The 20,637-nt window shown below is 42.8% G+C and overlaps 2 protein-coding genes across 2 annotated transcripts; both read right to left on the reverse strand.

The window, feature by feature from the left end:
- Window positions 1–1,287: 1,287 nt before the first annotated feature.
- On the reverse strand, window positions 1,288–5,668 carry LOC102232496 (globoside alpha-1,3-N-acetylgalactosaminyltransferase 1-like). Its single transcript, XM_023324462.1, has 3 exons — window positions 5,350–5,668; window positions 3,510–3,572; window positions 1,288–3,206 (listed from the first exon to the last, which is right to left on the reverse strand). Exons 1-3 carry the CDS (start codon window positions 5,381–5,383, stop codon window positions 2,248–2,250), a joined length of 1,056 nt encoding a protein of 351 aa, XP_023180230.1. The 5' UTR covers window positions 5,384–5,668; the 3' UTR covers window positions 1,288–2,247.
- Window positions 5,669–8,680: 3,012 nt separating this feature from the next.
- pcsk1 (proprotein convertase subtilisin/kexin type 1) lies at window positions 8,681–20,217 on the reverse strand. Its single transcript, XM_005813824.2, has 14 exons — window positions 19,757–20,217; window positions 18,687–18,791; window positions 18,462–18,584; window positions 14,738–14,884; window positions 13,914–13,990; window positions 13,464–13,552; window positions 12,961–13,133; window positions 12,081–12,293; window positions 11,898–11,998; window positions 11,571–11,804; window positions 10,566–10,723; window positions 10,338–10,471; window positions 10,072–10,233; window positions 8,681–9,162 (listed from the first exon to the last, which is right to left on the reverse strand). The coding sequence occupies exons 1-14, from the start codon at window positions 19,943–19,945 to the stop codon at window positions 8,749–8,751; spliced, it is 2,319 nt and encodes a 772-aa protein (XP_005813881.1). The 5' UTR covers window positions 19,946–20,217; the 3' UTR covers window positions 8,681–8,748.
- Between the last annotated feature and the right edge of the window lie 420 nt (window positions 20,218–20,637).

The following is a 20,637-nucleotide window of genomic DNA, read 5'->3' on the forward strand; positions in this document are numbered from 1 at the left end:
ACAATACTTGCATCCATCATTTAGATGTGAATTTCTATTGTTCTGTGAAAAGAAAAACTTGAACAGTATAAAACTGCACCTAATTTCCTAATCCTTTTTTCCACTTTTAATTTATTTCTCCATGTAAAAGTGACAACTGCACTGGGCTTAAAGTTCATGTACTTGTAATTTTTTTTATCGCCCCGCAAGGGGTCTCTTTTTGTGGGCTCTAGTGTCCCTTTTTTCAAAGTAGGCTGACAGGAAAGGGGGCAGGAGAGGGGGAAGACATGCGGTAAATGTCGTCGGGTCCGGGAGTCGAACCCGCGACAGCCGCGTCGAGGCTACGTTTTGCCTGAATGTGGGTCGCTCTAACCCCTCTGCCACCACGGCACGCCCATGTACTTGTAATTTTAACGTCATTAAAACCTTTCAGTTCTTGCAGTCAGTAAAAGCATATTGGCAACATTGGCACACTCATAGGAATTGCACAGCAGTATTTGCTATGTGACAGATATAAGATTGACGTTGATCGTCTAGAGAGCTTTTATTCACTGTTTGGTAATATCCAAAAACATGAAAAACGAATTTTTCATGTGAAGCACAGAGCTGTTTGAAGTTCACCTTCCACTCCACTCCACGTGGCGATCTGGCCCTAAGGACAGATTCTGTTGGCAGTGAGAAGAAAACATCTGCTCCTGTTTAACCCACCCAATAAAAAAAACACACAGCACACAAGACAGCAAGGTCTATGTGTGAACGTGGGAGCATGTTTGTGTTTGGGGTGAGAGGGAGGAAGACAACAGCATTGTTAGTCAAGTTAGTCAAGTGCAGCTTAAATATATATATATATACATACATACAGTATGTACAGTATGTCTGTATATATATACATAATATTCTGTACATGCTGCATACATTCTTGTCATAACCCCAAATTCTTTCCACATGCAACATAGAAAAACAACTCCCAATTTGAGTCTATTTTCACCCACCTGGTCTTTAAAGACCTTGGGACAGCGGCTCTTTCAGTTAATGATTGGCCACTGTGGGGAAAGTGTGCACTTACTGTTGTCTCTTATCACTGCCGACCACAAAGCCACTGGAGCAGTATCTCTGAGGCTGACATTAATGGAGAGGACAGTGCTTTGTTTGCAGAGACAGGTCAGTTTCTCTTTGTCTGCTGGGGGAAGAGAGAGTGTCCATGGAAAGGCGCTATTGACACCAATGGACCTTTAATTCAGTGCAGCTAGCTCTAGCACGGTTGCTTGACCCATTTGTTATCTCACAAAACAGACCATAAAAATAAAATGAATCTTTTATGGAGATTTTTTTATTATTTGCATTCTCATTACATTGATTTTTTTCAGTTGTCTTGTGAAATGCCACGTTTTCCACCTCCATGGAATGGCATGAGATACAGTGCCTTGCAAAAATACTGATGTTTTCTTTCCTCGTCCTTCACATTTTAGCACATTACAACCACAAATGTAGCGGAATTAATTTCAGGATATAAGTCCAGCTGTTTGGTGGAGACCTTGGTGGTTTGTTGAAGTAAATCCGTGAGTAAATAGCATCATGAAGACCAAGGAAAACAAAAGACAGGTCAGTGATAAAGTTTAGGAGATTTTTAACTGATACGCCTGACACAGCATCAATAGGAGAAGCAGCCATGGAGACGGTGCAGATTAACATCTTAGGTAGGAGTATCTGTTGACAGGACAACTGTTAGTTATCCACTCCTTCATGGAAGAGAGGCAAGAGGAAGTCTAGAGTGCTGAAGAAATCCCATTTGCAGTTTGGCACCACCATGTGCCAGGGACACATCAGTTACCTGGAAAAAGTTGCAAAACACCATGTATAATGGAAAACTAACATTGGAGTTCAACTTGGACGCACCATTGAAACATGGCGGAGGCGGAATTATGGTGTGGGGATGCTTTTCTTTATGAGAGAAAGGGTAGCTTGTCAAAGATAATGGATGGATCTAAAGACAGGAGAATACTGGAAGAAAACTTGTAAGAGAGCAGACTTGAGAGTGGCATGGATGTTCACCTTACACCATGGCAACGACATTACAGTTACAGCCAAAGCTACAATGGAGTGGTTTAGATCAAACCTCTTGGCAATTCCCCTAATGGAGACCAATAAAACACACTGGAGTTTGTTCTGATTTGAAAACGTGCAAAGGGCATGAATACTTTGCACACCACTGTGTACATAAATGAGTGCAAATTGCATTACTGTCTTGTCTTTCCATTTTTTAAAATTTCAACACCTCTGTAGTTCTCTCTTCTCTATGTCATAAGCCTCACACTGCCTTCCCAATGAGACCAGTCTTTTTTTAGGCACATGGGCAGTAAGGGGCGAATCCCACCAGCTGTACTCTGGTGAGAGCACACAGGTAGGTCTGTGGTCGATCAGGTAGCGGTTTAAGTAGCTTTCCTCCAGTCCTTTGGCCATCATGTTGTTTGCCTGGTCCTGAAGTATAAGCAAAGAACACTCCCGAGCAAGTCTGCGCATCTGAGAAACCACCCCGCCATAAAACTCTGATGTATAATAGTAGTCTCCCTCGTCCTCCTCTACGCAAGCGGATGACTCTTCTTGGTCTTCGTAAGGGAAATTGTTTCGTGGCATTTCAAAAAACTCTGGGTGTAGCGTAGCCACCAGATCCCCAAGGATTTCTTCCCCTACTGGGCCCACAAACTCCTGGTCAATGTCAGCGCAGAAGATGTAGTCGACCTCTTTGCCAATGGACCCCCAGATGGCTTCGGCGAACAGCACCATGCGACGGTAAGCCAACCTGTCCCAGCCAGGCAGCTCCGCAGCCGGAAGCATCTTCATCTGTCGTCCAGGGCCCAGCTCAACCGGAGGATCCAGAGTGCGGGGGTTGTCTGTAAGAATGTAATACGTGACCATCTGACCAGGGAGAAAGTGGTTTTCGGCTGAGTAGAGGAAATGACGGACAAACCGGGCGTAAGTTCCCACCACAAGGGCCAACAGGCCTATGCGAATTCCTCGTTCTGAGAGTTTTGCCCTGCGCCACACCGAATTGTGGCTGTCACCCCAAACCATAGGGGCTCCCCATGATGTCTCCTGTGGAGTTTTTGAGTCCACTGTCTTCATTGAAGACATGTCTTTCAGTATCATTCCATCCTTCATTCCCAACACCTGAGACAAGGGATGGGCTGACTCCAAACTGGCAGCAGCTCTACGTCCATTAAAGAAGTCTAGAGAGACAAAAAGTTGTCATTTAAGAACAAAAACCATACTGTACTTGGATATGGAAAGTAATCACACCTATTAATATTTAACTGATACCTAAAGCCAACACTGAGACAGATAAGTTTAAAACTCTGCTAGAAATGTAGCAAAATACAGAAATTACCTTTATAAAAATGATCAGAAGCAACTGATATAACTATTTGGCCCACAACTCATCTAAGGTCCAAGTAGGTCTGTTCAACACATTTTTCGGTGTGCATGCATTGTCCTGATACAAAGTGAAAGAACATATTGCTCTGTATACTTACATATGATAAGAGACAGTAGAAAACAGCACAGAAGGAGCTGTATTCTGTTCATTCTGACTGGGCCTGCATGACGACAAACACACAGTGAAACAGCGGCAACTTGTCCTCATCCACTCTAATGCAGTGATGGGGTTTTTTTTCACCTTCTTTGAGATTTCTTCCATGTTAGCTGTTTCCATGCAACTTAAACGTTTTAAAAATGAAGACAAAGATAACCTGGGCAAACATATAAAAACAGTTTTAATCTGCTCAAGCTTTTTACTTCCCTGTGAAGAAATGTTTTTCCACTCCTCTGTGCAGGATTACATTAATTCACTCAACCTGAGGGGTTTTAAACATGAACAGCCTGTTAAAGGTCAAGCTACAGCATCTGAATTTATTTCAACGTCAGACCACTCCTAAAAGTAAATTTATTTTGATCCATCCAGAGGTGGACTTGCTACCTTGGGGTGCTTGAGTTTAAGTCCTGACCTGACCTTCTCCTTTTTTGACATCGGTTGACATTTTTTTTAGATTTTTTTTTCTGATCTGTTCTTAAATTTCTTGAAATTGGGACATGATGTTTTCTTTTAGTTGTTTTTTTTTTAGATAATCTAGTCAACTTCATGTTGTCAGGTAGGTTCTGGTTACAGGGTCGATATTTTCCAGGCACATAGTGTCATCTCACAGCATAATCAAGTAACTATATTACCTTCAGTTGCTATAAAAATCCTGAATTTATCAAACATAACTCAAAAGCAATTTGACTTTGCAATTTGACATCTTGAAATTAGCCCTCTATGGCTTTAAGAAGCTCCTGCTCTTTCTGATATTCCTCTTGCAACAAGTCATCACAACAATGCTCCTCCATTATGCTGCCTACAACCATTATTATTACGAGAGTTGGACTGCAAAGTAGTTAGTATGATGAGCTCAGCAGATGTTCAGTTCCACCATGTTTGAGGATTTCTGCTGCTGCTGCTGCTAGTCTGTAGGAGTTGACGAGTTGCTCTGTGGTGACTGCACGGAGGAGCTTTGTGGAAATAGGCGATGCGTGGAGAGAGCAAACGTTTAGGCATCACAAATGGTTGCCACAGGAAATTAAAGGATTTCTCAAACATGCATGAAAGAATCAAAGCAACACTCCCAGGTATGATTTTGGTGATGGAATAACATTAGAACATGATGTAAAGCTCAAGAAGTTGATTTTACATAATACCCCCATTTAAGTATTGTTTTTAATCCTATGTTGATCAGCTGTGGTTATGGGTTAATAGGTAACAACTTTCTTTTCCTCACAACCAGATAAGTTGCTTTTTTTCATTTAATTAAAACCCTTTTTGCTTTTTGTATTTCATCATGTGATTTTTGTCTGATACTCAGATTTGTTTCATGCTCTAAAATGTATAGGTGTCGTCAAATAAAAGCATTAAAGAAAAGAAATCTGTAAGGGGGCAACTACTTTACCACACTATTGTTTTTTGCTGCAGTTTGAAACCCAAAGTTTTCTGCTGTAGTTGTCTGTTTTGACTTGGAGGGAGGAAAATAACAAGATAAAAATGACATTTAGATGAATAAAAGCATGTAATCTGCAAGACCTCATGTGATACTTTAGGCAAAAAATAGAAAACAAACGAGACAGTTAGATGTCAAACATCTTTGAAGGCATGCAAGTCCCATAGACTTTTTATGTTTTACTTGACGAATTTCTGAAATGAATTTCAACTACAACTTTCAGAACAAAAGCAACTTTAACCCACATGCGACACACATACGCAGCTGCCAATGATAAATAAATTAGGAGAACAAAAAAAATGACCAAAGAAAGAGACTGCGCGTTGCCCCTGGAGAGTCTACTAACCTGCAGGAGACTTGCAGAACAGGAAAAGTGCCATACTGCTATCGGTTGTTGGTTTAAACTCTCAAAACCTAATCTAATCTAACAGTGCAGGAAACTATTTCTGCCCATTGTGTTTATTTCTCTGGGTAGCTCAGCCAGCCTCTTCCTGAGCGTTTGCCATTAAAACCACGGTGTTTGGCCACTGGTTTTCCAAAGCTTCAGATTCTCTCTCCTCCTCATGGCTTTCAGATTATTTTCCTCTCCTCTTGCTGCTCATACTGAATCTTCTTTCCAGCAGCTCCCCCCCCCCTCTCACATTCCTCTTAACATTTTTTTTTGTTGTTTTTTTTTCCTGCAGCTTTGACTCTAGGAGCAAAATCCAGACAGCCAGATGTGTGGGGAGGAGTTGAGGAAAACAAAACCAGGGAAGTGCAACTGCTGAAAATGTACACACAATCAAGAAACAGCAGAGATAAACAATTTAGCTTCCTTCCCACACTGGGGTTAGAAGCTCAGAGTAGAGAATCACTAAATGTCTGGGTTTTACTTGCTTTATTTACAGTTGAACTTAGTACTGACGTTGGATTTGTTTTGTCCACGAGGTGGAGATACTTAGTTGGAAATAGACACTTGACTGCATGGAAAACATGAGAGGACGTTTGAGCAAAATCAGACCAGCAGATGGCGTAGTAAGTATGCTAAACCGATTCACTGTGAAAATATGGAGCTTACATATTCAGCCTTGTTTAGGCCTTACTTTTTGACAGGCGTCAGGTTTTCTTGTTCTGGCTTGTTCTGCAGTCCCAGAACCAGAACCAGAACCAGAACCAAACATGGAGAAGCAGCATTCAGCTTCTATGAACCACAAATCTGAAACTGAAGAAAACTGCAAAACAGCTGAAACATGAGTTCCTTTAAATCGAGACTAAAGCCCCCATCTGGTTAGAGTCGCTTTTGGACATTCACCAACGTATAACATGAGTATTGACAAAATGCAATGTTTGTTACTATTTTCTGGATTGGTGACTGTGTGTTGTTTTGTCAGCAGAGGTGATCTGTGTGGGAACAAGGCTGCCATTCAAACCTGACTCAGTCACAGCAGCTCTGTCAGGAAAAACGGGACAAAATTCAAGGAAGCTATTTTGAAAAATTTGTGGAAGGAGACGAAACATGATTGACTCAAAAATAACAAAAAGAAAATAAAAACAGGTAATTGCCAGACTACACAATCGCAAATAATCATAACATATCAATAGGAAGTCAGTACTATTTTAGAATAAACAGATAAACAACTATTGCATTACTTGAATTCAAGGCAGAAAAAAGTAATTATGTTGAGCAAAATAAGTGTGCAGTTGCAGAGCTGTGGTGGCCCAGGGGCAAAACACGACCCATATATTTAGGCCATAATCCTCGTGGCGGTGGTCGCAGGTTCAATTCCCGGCCAGGCGACATTTGCCGCATGTCTTCCCCCTCTTTCCTGTCTAACTACTTTCAAATAAAGGCCACTAGAGCCAACAAAACCTTTGCAAAAACTAAGTGTGCAGTTGGAATTTTTTATAGCTGAAAGAGAGAAATTATTGGAAGGGTTTTTGAAAATATAGCAAAAACTCATATTTTCTGTATTTATTGACATTTTCACTCACAGAACCACACAAGGTTTTTACTGTGGTCACAGGTAATAATGTCCCTAAAAAAAAAAAAAAAAAAAACCTCTCCGCATCCCGACAAAATCACCTCAGACTCAAGGTATCACTTTGCAGTTTATTCGATAAATTTCAGATTATTATTTTTTTTTATACATCCATACAGAAATGGCAACATAACGTTAACTTGTGTAAACGACGTTTGACTGAAAAACCTGTCAACAGAAGTGTTTAAGAAAGCAGCACGGGCTGCTCTGAAGGAAAGGTGAGTTGGAGCACGAAAAGCTTTTAACCAAACGGGTCACTTTGCTGAGGCGGCGACCCGAGGCAGAGAGCAGAGACTCCCCGTGACGGCTTCCAGAAGGATTCATGTCACAAACACTAAATGCTAAATCCAGCAAAACTGATCAACATTAAACGGAGATTAAATGTGCCCAGTAATCATAGCAGAAATTAAGGCGTTCAACAGGAATGTGCTTTGATGCTGCAGGATTCAGCCCCTATTCTACAGAGGTTTGGGCCAGGTGAAGTTTTTTCTTCTTTTTTTCCCCCACTGGTACATAAGCTGGAAAACAATTTTTTTTTCTTCCTTTTGCGAAGCTTTTCGACAGCAACATTTTTGGCAGTGTTTGTAGTTATACATATTTATAACCATACAGACTTTGCAGCCACAAACTGTGTGACCGGAAACCACAAAGAAATACATTTTTAAAAGGTTCTGATGTCTTATTAAACTTATTTCACAGGCTTAAATCATCTATAGAAAAATAATTTCTTTAATGCAGCATTGCACTCGAAACAAAAAAAAAACTGCTGGGGTATTTGCTTAGCTTTTTGTGATTTTTAAATTCCTTTTTTATTTTTTTTACATTTGTTTATCCTTATTGATTTGCAAGTTAAAACATTTGTATTTGCTTACTTAGATAGCAAATAATTTTTCTGAATAACATTTATTTCTCATAATACTTGTAAGTATATAGAAAATAAAGCTATTATTGTGTTGCTTGTTGACACCCTGAGAACAGATCGAAAGCCAACATTTTCAAAATAATTTGCAGAGAGTATCAATTTAGCATTTTGCAATTTGTTTCTGGAATTTTTCAGATTTATCTAACTTCCTTTCAGCTTTATAGAATAAACTTTTACTCAGAGGTAAAGAAAAAAAGTTATTACAGTAGCTCAGAGCATCAGGAATAACTACATATAGATGGGATTTGCTTAAAAGGGCTTTCAAACCATATTACAATCATTGTTTCCGGATGACAATATAGAAATAGATACTACTGCAAAACTTATATTCTAACGGTGGCATGCTTAAGCAGGCAGTAAAGAGAAGAGAGCCAAGGCCACCGAAACTTTCTACATCCCTTTGTTTTCTGGTTAAATGCATTTAGATGCTCCACATGAGGATATACTTCACAGCACGCAGGCTCCAAACAAGTCCATGTTGGAAATAAAGAGTTTACTGCTCTAAAGGACTGGATGAAAGAACGGATCTACAGACAGTTATGGATTAGAAGTAGATAATCAGAAATGCAGCATTTTGGGTATTTCTCATCTCAAGGTTCCCTTTAGAGGTTTTGACATCCGGCTGCCTTCTTTCATCTCTTTGTCTTGTTCCTCCGCTCTCTCCTCTCCTCTCCTCTCCTCTCCTCTCCTCTCCTCTCCTCTCCTCTCCTCTCCTCTCCTCTCCTCTCCTCTCCTCTCCTCTCCTCTCCTCTCCTCTCCTCTCCTCTCCTCTCCTCTCCTCCTGCGTCTTGCGCCTCCCTGGCTTCTACTCGTCATCCAGCATTTCAAACAGGGCCTGCAGCAGCCGGTCGTTTCTGTGCTTGTACGGCTTGATGTTGTAGAAGCCGTCGCTGTAGTCACTGTAGAGGCTGTCCCCCGGCCCGCTAAACTTGTTGATCAAGTCCAGAGCCTGGTACAGCTTATGAGCTGGGAGTTTCGTAGGAAGAGGGAGAAAACCCCGACTTTGCTGCTTCCTCCGGGCAGAGAGGGGCCTCGCTGTGGCCCCGGGACGCTGCGACACGGTGGCCTGTTGTTTGAAAGCCGTCTGAAGGAGACGTAGCAGGGCCAGGGAAGGGCGGCGTGGGGAACCGCTTGAGGGGCTTTTGGGCTCCTTCTCTGAGACTGAAGGAGAGGCTTCTGCAGCCCCGGTCTTCTGAGGGGGGCGGGGCTGCGTGGGTTCCTGTGTCACCAACAAGACACAAAGAAGACACGGCATTTGGTCATGACGCAGATTGTAAGAAGAAAAAAAAAACAAAAAACAGAGATAATCCTCAGAATGTGCGTGCGGGTTGCGTTGTGTTTCATTTGGCTTTAACAGAACTGATGTGATAGCGTGTAAGACAAAAATTGATCTCATCTTCAAGGATTGGACGGAGAAGCCCAGAAATGAGTCTTAATCTGAGACGGCACCAGGACCAGCTTTGAGCCTGCGGCCGAGTTTTGCATCTTATCTTTCTCGGTTCCAGCCTTGAAAATACCCTTGCTGCCATTTGTCAGGCTACACATACCAAAAACCTCTCTGTATAAATATATAAATAGATATTACTTACATAAATGTGATTTTACAAATATCTCTACACATTTCTGCCATTGTTGTCGCAGTTGGGTATTTCTGTGTAAAATTTTGAAGCTATTTTAATACAATTTGAAAAAAGGCTGTAACATGGAAAAAAGTGAAGAAAGTGAAGGAGGTGAATATTTTTCCAGAAGCTCTTTAAAAGCTAATAGGCTGAAGAAAACCTATAAGAGTAGCAATTCTAAGAGTACAGCATGAGCTACAATTCAGCAGTTTAGTTAAGGTACTTTTATGTGTTAAAATGGTGCACTCATTATTCTGACCTAAATCTAAGGAGGGATCTTGGAAATGAATGTTTGACAGGCAGCTGCTCTCCAGCAAGTCTAACTGTGGCTGAATTTGCAAAGAAGATTGGGGGGGAAAAATCTTCTCTGCACATCCAAAGGCGGCAAAGACGTATTACTGAAGTCCTAAAGCTGTAATTGCAGCAAAATGTAGTTCCACTCAAATCCCAATGAAAACGCCTTAAAGTTTTTGGCTGTTCGACGACATCAGAAAAAGTTCGAGGCTCACCTCCATCATGTCATCCATGTGCTCCACCCCACGCCGGTCATTCTGAACGGCGTTGTAAGGAATGTAGACTCGAGGTTTCTTCATGTGTTCCGGCTTTTCCGATGTTCCGTGGAGTATCAGCTTCCAGTTCAAGATCCGCCCCTTGTTCTCCATTCGCCCCGACTGCGTAAAAGAATACGAGGGCTTAAAAGGCAATAGGAGATACTCACATCTACAAAACAAGCAATATGATGTACTGATTTGTAAACTAAAAAAAAAACCCTCACAGTATCTGTGATCTTCAATGTCCAAGTACCAGCAGGGTCTTCTCCCCAGGTGTGCACCGACATAAAGTCCCAGTTTTTGAAGCCGTTGGATGACGTGTCTCTTTCTCTCTCGGCCAGAAGCACAGTGGTTGTACCTGAGGCAACACCCAAAGGAGCGAACTGTTTACAACTACATCTGGGTTTATTGTTTGCCACACATCCTTGTGTTCATGTGTGCACATCTCTGACCTGCGGGGGAGGTAAGGGTGATGTGCAGGTCTCCTCTCCGGGTGTATTCAATGCTGGCCTCCACCTGCACGTGCTCCAGGGAGCGGATGGCGTTCTCCTGGCCCTCGCAGGCTTTGGTTGGAATCTCTATGGTGATCTCTCCCGCCGCCTTCAGCTCCCTGCGGAACGCATAGAATTAGCTGCGGCTGCGACGTCAACAAACCCAAGGACGTCACATGGCCCCTGGCTCAGGACATTTCTATTATTAAAGAAGGACAATTATTAAAAGCATGCATTATTATGTTTAAATTTGGAGGAGTAACAATCATCTTTTAACCGGCTTGTTTAGTACGGTAATCTTGTATATATATTTATTTTTATTTGTATCGCCCACAAAGGAAATTCTCCTATTTTTCACCTAGATATTAAATTATAATACATTTCTTTCAATTGGTGACTGTATCACATTTAAAGTGATACACTAGAAAGTTTCTTTTTGCTATCTCACAACTTTATCCAACATTTTCACAGACCTACTCATCATTCTCTTGATCTCGCAAAGCTCCACACTAGTCAGGCTACACACGCTGGTCAAGACTTGACACCTGGTCAGTGTAAGTCCTAGTTGCACTCGTTACATGCCGCCATGTTACGTGTTTAGCGGCAGTCCCAAGTGCACACAATATGCGTCTGCAGATTTCGCAGCATTTGGTCATTCATTTGCAAAATGCAACTAATCCCAATCCGTCCCAGACATGAATGAAAGGATTTATGCGTTCGAGCTGGCATGAAGCCAGAGGGGCCGTCCAGACTGCTAAGCAGAGCAGAGGAAATGGAGAGGCAAATCTTTCAGATTAAACAGGGGCAACACAAGGTAATCAGAACATGCGTGTTGGGGATACTGAGACTGCTAATCCAGCATAAAGTGAAGAATCAACATAAACTCTTTTTTTTTTACTCTAGCGCTCTCCTATGCTGGATTATGCAGCAAAATGTATTATCTCTGCCTCAAAATGTTCCCTGTACCTTGGCTGAAAAGCGTCGTCTCTGACGATGCACTGCTTCTTCTCCGGCATGTGTTTCCACACGGCTGGGTCTGCGAGGTCCACCAGTGCTTTGGCGTTGAGAAGCCCGAATCCGAAGCGGCTGTTCACCATCAGCCCCGCTCCGTTCCTCTTCCAGCCCGGGTTATTGGCCAGCGGGTCGAACTCCGAGGTCCACACCACAATGTGCTGCAGGTCCCTCCACGTGAGATCCGGACTGAGGCAACACAAAACAAGCAGACCAGTGAGCATGTATTGAAACGCGCAAAACAAAGCTTTGATTTGCTAAGTGACTTGCAGAGTCTCATACTTTTGCTCCAGTGCGAGGGCAAAAATCCCAGCAGCCAGTGGGGCGGAAGCCGAGGTTCCAGTGTGAGTCTGAGTGCAGTCGTCGTGAAGATCGGAGCTGGTCTGAAGGCAAAAGCAACAACAAAGAAGGCTCGATGAAGAAAGTCCTGAGGTAGATGAGCTCCGTCTCTCTCTCTGTACTTACAATCCTCTGGTCAGTGTAGTCTCCGCTGCTGTACGCCGTAGCCAGAGTGGAGGAGCACTTCTCGGCGTACCACGGGGACAGGCCCTGCTGGGAGGCGCTGCTGATTGAGATGGTGTAGATGCTGTCTGTGTAGCCGTCGCAGTCACAGTTATCGCCCTGGCGACCTCCATTACCCGATGCCCAGACGAAGATGGAGCCTTTCCCATTGCGACCCTACACAAGACGAAACAGAGAGCGAAAGGAGGATACTGGGATGTCTGAATCAGATAGTCTCCTGCTGGTTAGAATCTAAAGCTGATCCTAAACTATGTTTAAAATGAATTAAAACAGTTATTTTATATGAAAGATTAAAAAAAAAAGTGACAGCTTAGGATGCAGTTTGATGTTTCTAAGAAAGAGTTCAATTAGCATCAGTGCAACGTTTACAACGTTTTTGTCATTAAAATCTTCACACTTAGCAGATCACTGCATGGTTTTATATTGATCCTGATCCATTTGACTCTCACCACTGCTGCATATAATTGCTCCTGTTAGCAGACCCCAGCAGCTAAATATACCGTAGTTTGCAGAAGTATTCATACTCCCTGAATTTGTAACCGTTTTGACATATTACATCAACAAATGCCAGAGTGATTTGGGGAATTATTTGCACAAAGTTACACCGAATTCTGAAGCAAAGATTTAAAAAATAAAAATAAAATAAAATAAATATGTGTAACATGCATTTGTATTCATTACCCCTGAGTCAATTCTAAACCAAAACTTTGGTGCAGTTACAGCTAAAAGTATTGACGTAGCGATGTCAAAAAATGTCAGAAGGTTTGAGGGTGCATGTATAATTTTCTAGTACAAAATGGTGTCTGTGTTATGTTTTCTATACCTGCTGAATACCGTATTCAAATGCTTTCTGGGCCAGGCGGCCAGGACCCTCCACGGTCTTGCCGTCGTCATTGGGCCCCCAGCTGGCGCTGTAGATGTCCACATGGTTGGGGTTGAACCCAATGGAGCTCGCCTCGATGGCATCCGTCACAATCCCATCCAGCATGCGAATTCCTGAGGGTTAAAAAAAACCCCAAACAGAAACATTAAAGTTCAACACACTTTTTTGGCTACATTATCTGAGGTTCTCCAGAGAAGTAAGATTTCGACATGAAAGCAGCCATGTGGTGTGAAGGAAAAGGTTCGGATGATCGGGGTCAAGTGGAGAGTTCAGAGGAAGTCAAAGGTGAGACAAAATCTAAAATACTCGCGTTCCATCTTTAATTTCAAAACCAAACACTGCCGCTTATAAAAACAAACAAGCAGCAGATAAGACAAAACACACACGGCGTTAAGAGGTGGTGAAGCTGAAGCTCACATTTAGCTCAAATCAAAAGCTCTCACCTCCAACCTTGGAGTTGTACGCCACTCCGACGCCACATTTGTTGTTGTCAGCCTGCATTGCAATCTCCCCTGCACACCTGGTGCCATGCCTAAAAGGAAAAGAGTAAACCACAAATATCTTCATTTCTTCTAAGAAAGGTTTGGTTTTTACCAAATAAACAAATAGCTAAAATAAGTATATCTGCCGTAAATAGTCTCTTTATGGAAGATTTACCCAAATAAATAAATTGTAAAAAAATCATAACAAATTTTACTTGTATAGCACATTTCAGCAACATGGCAGTTCACAGTGCTTCGCATCGTAAAACCACAAACATCCAAAATTTAAATAAATGAATAAATGAGTGAAGCAATGAAGACATAAACACATACAATTGAATTGTTTAACCGGCCTTAACTCAGTCTGAGACTAAAAAGTTGAGATTGGTTAAGAGTATAACCTGGACTTACTTGTTTTCATTGGTGGAGTCGTATCTGGGGAAAGGATCTGGATCGTTGTCGTTGAAATCGTAGCTGGCTGCCGGATCCTTTAAAAAAAATAAAAGGGAGCAGGGTGAATTTTTTCATACAAAGAAGAATCTGATGCAGAATATAATAATTCTGTAATTGTTCTTGACAGACAACTTTGTCATGAATTAACAGGCTGCCTGGTCTTCCTCAACCTGCGTTTATTTCCGGTTTGTCAGTCTCATAAAACAATGAAATAAAGAGTTTCACTGTCATCCTGTTGCCTCTGGTTCACAGTAACAGTTTCCATATCCAATGAAATCAGATGTCTGTGATTGTCATTTTAATGATTATAAATTATGCAAATGAATGCTGACAATTTGCCCTGATTATTATGAATAAACATTCTGCCTGATTGATCTCTGGATTAATAAGCCTGAGCCTAATCGCATTAGGAGCTGTTGTCATACATCATTCCTCATCTTCGCTCTCTGCTTTCCTTCCCTTTTCTTTGCTGTGTGCATGGCTCCTGTAAGCGCTGCTTTCATACCATATCACACTGTTGATTGGAATTTTTCTTGTGAAATAAATAAATAAAAGAGTCAGAGAGGCCTTGCAGATGCAAAAAAAAAACCAAAACAAAGAAATGCGTTTTCAAACTCAGCAGTTACGAATTCAAAAAGCCTGGAGGCCCCTGAGCTGACAGGCGTCAGCAGAGGCTCATCACTGCCTCTGCGAAACGCCTCGTGAGGTGTCGCCGGCGCGCGTCGCCACGGCAACGGCAGGCCCAGACGACGGAGGCTGTCACCATGGAAACGGTGTCTTACGTAATTGGCATAGATGTCTGTGTGGTTCCACTCCAGTCCGTCGTCGAGGACGGTGATGACCACTCCCTTCCCCGTGATGCCCTTCTGCCAGACGGGGATCACGTGCAGGTCCAGCTTCGGCAACGAGGACGACGACCGCGTGTCTTGCTGGATGTGGAGGACAGAAAAAGAAAAACTTTAATTGATAATTATAATTTAAAAAAAACAACAAAACAAAACCCTTCTTATCTCTTTCTGACCGCTTCACCTGAACAAGGCTTTTCAGGAATTATCATAATGAACTTCTCCTCCCTCCGCCCCGCTGACTCTGCTGACCTTTACAGACATTCATCACTGGGCTGTCAGCCTTTTTTCTTTGTAGGAGTTTGAATCCACTCCTGCTGCTGCACAACCACTCACAGGGAGAGTGTGACTGGAAGGTCAAACTAATTGAGCCTTTTGTGTCTTTCAATACAACATTTTGACGCTCAAGACTCACACTGGTGCACATGGACATGGGGGGCTGGAGGGGAGCCCAGCTCACATTTAGTGATTCCATTAACATAATCAGAGGGAGACGAGGATGACTGAACGATAGTCTTTCCCGTTTTGAGAAGTTTTGTGGTTCAAAGCTGGAAGAAGCTCAGACTAAAAACAGAGCTCTGCACATTGTGCGTTACGCTGCAGAGCTCCTCACCAGATATGAGTCATCCCTGCGATGCGTTGGCCTCCGCTTTGATTCCCTGCCTCCCCCTCTGCCCCCTCCTCTCACCTATCGCAGCTCTTTCACTCAGGACAAGAATCCGTTCCAGCTGTGGACGATTTGCTTTACAACAGACGGTATGACGTGAACAACAAATGCCCAAAGAGATGCACTATTAACACAGACCGACAACCTCGCAGCCATGCATGTGAGAGGAATTTCAGGCCACATGTATGAGTCACCCCCTAATTAGGCTCATGCAGTCACCCACTCATAATAGATAAAGACACTTCATCTCTCGCTCCCTGCTGCAGCGCTCTACCTCTGATCGCATCACAGAGCTCCACCCTAACTCCAGTATCAGCATCCATCGGGTCCGCCAGCATCGCTGTCACTGCGGTCTTTTATGACCTCTCAGTCTTTGTGTTATCTAATCATTTTCCTTCGTTATCCTTCCTTTGCCGGCTCTGTGGGGAAACGCCTTATGCCACAATGTTAAAAACAGAGGGATGCCTCCGCTCGGTTGTTCAATCTGCTGCCGGGTTGTTGTTTTTTTTTTGCATCCAGTTGTAACCCGGTCCTCCCGGTGACACAGACACGGCTTGATGTGGAAACACAAAAAGTGGCGCTTTGAGGCCGATCCCATTAGTGTCATCATCCCTCATCGGCAAAGCTGATTCATCTCAATTTGCTTTCTCGGTCGCTGCAAGCATGACTCATGTTCTGTTAGTACAGCTGCAAAAAAGAGTCGAGGCCCAGAGAACGGATCTGTCTTTCAGACGTCCACACATCTAATAATAAATATTTTAAAAAGTCCGATTTGTGGAAAGAATTCGATGACGTTTAAGCCCCAAAAATGGCTAAAATAAGGATTTGCTCTCTTCGGGTAACTGGTCGGTCTCACCTGTTTGACCCGTTAATCCAGGTCATGTGAGGTGATCCGGTCAATAACAGAGCACATCTGTTCCCTGTAGCTTAACAGCTGACGGTGAACATGCTCCTCCTCTGCCTCTGTTTGCCACTTTATTCCCAGAAAAGTAGCTCAGAGGATATAATATTCATTAAATCGCAGTTGAAAATTAATAACTTGATGTTTTTGTTTTTTGGAAAATGCAAGGCATTTTACATAGTGTTAAAATGACTTGCTTTCAATATTTTTTGTCATCAGATTGACTTGGCACAATAACAATCTTATACTGGACGATAAACTGTCCCAGCAATCACTGTGGTAAATGATAATATTGCTGTTTTGAGATGATTTTCAAGTGATATATCGATAATGGCATAATAATGCCCTCTTACAGACCAATAAACTTTCACTTTGTAAAGAAGACTCAACACTGGAACAGGAAGATGTCTTCAGTATCCAAAATAAAACGTTGTAACCAAAAACAATAAATGAAACGAGAAAAAAAAAAAAAAAACGAAACCATAAATAAAACGGATTTGGATGTAGCTGCAATAAAAATTGTCCTTCAAAAAAATATGAACCATCAGGATGGAAATTATCAAGCTCATTTTAATTGATCTTGCAATTAATTTATTAATGGTTTATTGTGATTAACCAAGGTTTAGATCAGTCCTTGAGTTGTTGAAAGTCACTCACTTTTCATGCAACTTTGAAATGCATCCCTGCTCTAACACACTCCAGTCAAATGGATGAAACGCCTCCTTAAGTAAGTGATCAAGTTTAGCGGATGCCTTGCATCGAGTCGTGTGTTATTCAGGTACATTAGACTGTGGCTGAACACCATTGGTTAAGAACAGAGCACGTTCATCTGTTGGAATGGCCCAGTCAAAGTCCAGACCTACGTCCAATCGAGAGTAAGACCTGAAAGCTGAAGTTCACAGGCACTTCATCCAGCCACACTAAGTTTCCAGAGGCGAACACAAACGCATGCTACACTTGTCAAATGTTTGTATTTAAATGTTTTAAAAAATCAAGTGTGAACTTTGCAACTAAAACTATAAAGCTGGGATTTTACCAGTTAGAACAACGTGGAATAGTGCAGCACAGAAGGAAAAGGATGATTTTCAAGACAAATGACTGACAATAATGTGCTGGATGTTTTTGCATTTAAGCCTAATTTTATTGTTTACCCCTAATGAAATGCCTCTCTCATATATTCCCACCTGGCAAAAAGTTTTCTTTTTGCCCATGAGCTTTTATGACTTCTTTTAGGACAGCTGGTTGTTTTCTATTGCTTTGATTGCAATCTTTCCTCTAACTACATGCCCTGGGACAGTCAAAACGTCCCGTTTAAATAAGGATTTAATGCGTTGTGCTCTGGCTTACCCCATCCGACTGGATTACGGCCTCTCCAAACCCTCTCATCTCCACAAGGGACCGGGTGACCAATTAAGCAAATAGCTCTCTTGGCTGGCGCTGCCTGACAGAATGCTTTTTTTTGCCCCTCCATATTGCAATCTGATGTCGGTGTGTGTACATATGCAGCATATTCACTGTTTATTCTCTCCATCGCAACACTTGGATTAATTAATTCACACAAACCGGCTGATGCTTTACGTGTGAAAAATGCAGAGGTGTTCCCATTAATCTCTACTTAACAGGCTACGGGATGGGCGCGCTGTGGTGGCGTAGGGGATAGCGCGACCCACGTTTGGAGGCCTTGAGTCCTCAACGCGGGTTCGATTCCCGGACCCACCGACATTTGCCACATGTCTTCTCCCCTTTCCTTCCCCCTTTCCTGTCAACCTACTTTCATATAAGGGACACTAGAGCCCACAAAAGACCCCCTGGAGGGGTAAAAAAAAAAAAAGAGAGGCTACGGGACAAAACGTGGACCCGTCCAGCCCTCACAGGGCTTTAAAATGCATGTGGGTGTCTGAGGAGAGCAGACAATCTGCAGGCGAACAAACCCAAAGTACACATCATATAGCCTTCAGGAAGTAAATGACCACTCAAAACACTTTTCCGCTCAAACCACAATCACAAATGTGCAACATCCACACACCTCTGACCTAAAACTGAACATGCTCAAATGGGTTTTTCGAAAGCCTTGAAAACAAACTACAACTCACCAGGTACCACTGCTGGTTCCACATGGGGTCGTCAAAAAGTTTGTCCACTGAGCAGTCCCTGCATTCCCTCAGGGCCGCCCGCTTGCTCCTTCGCTTCTCGTACTGCTGCTCTGCCCACAACACCTGCGCCGACAGACGAAGAGGTTTGATTTTGCCGGTCTCTGAAGACGAGAGAGCTCCAGCGCGTTTACGGGCACAGAACGACCCCGAGACTTAAAAACCCACCCGGTCATCCTCCGAGAGCTGCCTGGTGATGTGCTCCGCGCCGCGTCTCATTCTGCGAGGGTGGCTGCCATGTTTGAACAGGAAGAGGTTTTCCAGGGCCCCGATCTGCAGAGAGCGTCAGACGGTGGACAGATAAGCACACTGCTCAACTGGAGGTAACATAAAATCAACCATTTGGTGATGCACTTTTATTTCTTAGCTCTTTATTTCAACTGATTATATTATATATAGTAATACACGGTTGCAGATCAGTTTGTAACAGGATAAGCAGTGGTTACTTTACAGGCTTTCATTTATTTTATTTTTTTCAAATGAAGATAAAATAAATAACCCACACAGATCAGACCAGCATCTTCAGGGACTTTAAAGCTTGCATCGGCCAAACTGTTGCCACATAAAGGCTCAGACCAGTTTTAATCTTTACACATATCGCTGGAAATATAAAGTCCTTGGAAAATAAACTGTCCGCAGATAGCTTGAAAGACTGCTGAAGGACGCCGATTGATGCCCAGAGCAACAGGCTCCAAAGAGTTCAGACCTTCCCTTGCTTCTTTCTCCTTTTCTGCTAAACTAAAACTTCTCTGCTAAAGAAACCAATTCCAAAGCATGATGCTGCCACTACCATGTCTGAAAGCTGGTCTAATCTGACTACACCTTCTTCTACACCTCTGCTGTGTCTCTACATGACCTGTGGCAAACTGGGAATGTGCAGTATAGTCGCAAATCAAAATCACCGAGGGAAAGTCAGCAGGTTTAGCACGGTTTTGTCGTGTTTAGAATAAGTGGAGTGATGGACAAGATAAAAATAAAAAATAAAAATCCGGACCCAATTTTTTATTATTATTATTATTTTCCTCAGTGAAATGAGACGATTCATTAACCCCCCCCCCCCCCCTCCCCCCAAAAAAAAAACACACTTTTCTTGTTCTGGCTCTGCCTACGTTAAAATACTCCTACGTAAGACACCCTTTTTTCATTAAATTAAATAAAATTATTATTATTATTATTATTATTGTTATTATTATTAATTAAAGCTGGTGCTTCAGGGCGTTGGTGCGGGTGTCGCCTACCTGTCGGACCAGCTGGTAGTCCAGCTCCTTGGCGATGGCCTCGGCTTCGGACAGCCCGCCGGGGATCTCCACAGCCCACTCGTTCAGGTACTGCCTGTCCGCGTAAGACAGCGCCTGGGAGCGGGACAGCGCGGAGCAGAGGACGGCGAAAACACAGCACATCACCGCTGGACGGCATCTCACTTCCATGTCAGAGGGAAATCAACAAGATGAGAAAAAAAAAAATATATATATATATATATATATATATATAATCTCCACACAAAAAAAACAGAAAAAAAGCCCTGCGAGATGTAAACGTTGCGCAGTTCTAATAATGACATAAATGGATGAATCAGTCGTTAAATTCAGGATGTTCCTGATGGAACCGGCTCCCTGAGATGGAAGGAACCAGCTTGTCGTGGGAGAGGAAATACTGCTGAAAGGCAGGGCTCGGTGTCAGTGCGCGTCTGTGGTCGTGATGTTGGTAGGAGGGGGGAGCTTACACGTCACATCACTGGTACTCTGACGTCAGTCCGGCGTCCACCTCTGTTTAGATTGGGTGCTAGTTCCTGAAGGAGAACGTCTAAGCGGGAGGACTAAAAATATCACACGAGTGTTTATCTCGGGGGATAAAAAACAACAACAACCAAACAAACAATACAGATCCCATCTGATTACATATTTTTGTATATGTTCTTTATCGTCATCATGAAGGCGGATGCGCTGCAGCATCTGCCTCACGTGCATTTTTCGTCTGCGCGTAGCCGTCATGATTATAATCAAGAGTCGTTCACGCGTGTCTGAGCTTTTTTTGTTCCACCCCAGTCCGCACTGAACAAGCAGATTGTGCTTCAAGGAACTCTGGGAGGCAGATTCTGCCGTCTGTCTGTCCTCAGGCT

This window comes from Xiphophorus maculatus, chromosome 20, assembly GCF_002775205.1.
Source record: "Xiphophorus maculatus strain JP 163 A chromosome 20, X_maculatus-5.0-male, whole genome shotgun sequence".
NCBI lineage: Eukaryota > Metazoa > Chordata > Actinopteri > Cyprinodontiformes > Poeciliidae > Xiphophorus > Xiphophorus maculatus.

Bases quoted from the DNA above. Each gene is read 5' to 3' on its own strand.
- pcsk1 (XM_005813824.2), bottom strand. From the start codon at position 19,945: ATGGAAGTGAGATGCCGTCCAGCGGTGATGTGCTGTGTTTTCGCCGTC. The intron at 11,805-11,897 runs GTATGAGACTCT...GTGTTGCCTCAG, and splicing joins GCCCTCGCACTGGAGCAAAA to TCCGGATCTCACGTGGAGGG. The intron at 10,472-10,565 runs GTCAGAGATGTG...GTGTTGCCTCAG, and splicing joins CACCCTTACCTCCCCCGCAG to GTACAACCACTGTGCTTCTG.
- LOC102232496 (XM_023324462.1), bottom strand. From the start codon at position 5,383: ATGGCACTTTTCCTGTTCTGCAAGTCTCCTGCAG. The intron at 3,573-5,349 runs GTTAGTAGACTC...GTCGTCATGCAG, and splicing joins GTTCTGCAAGTCTCCTGCAG to GCCCAGTCAGAATGAACAGA. The intron at 3,207-3,509 runs GTAAGTATACAG...TTGTCTCTCTAG, and splicing joins TCTACTGTCTCTTATCATAT to ACTTCTTTAATGGACGTAGA.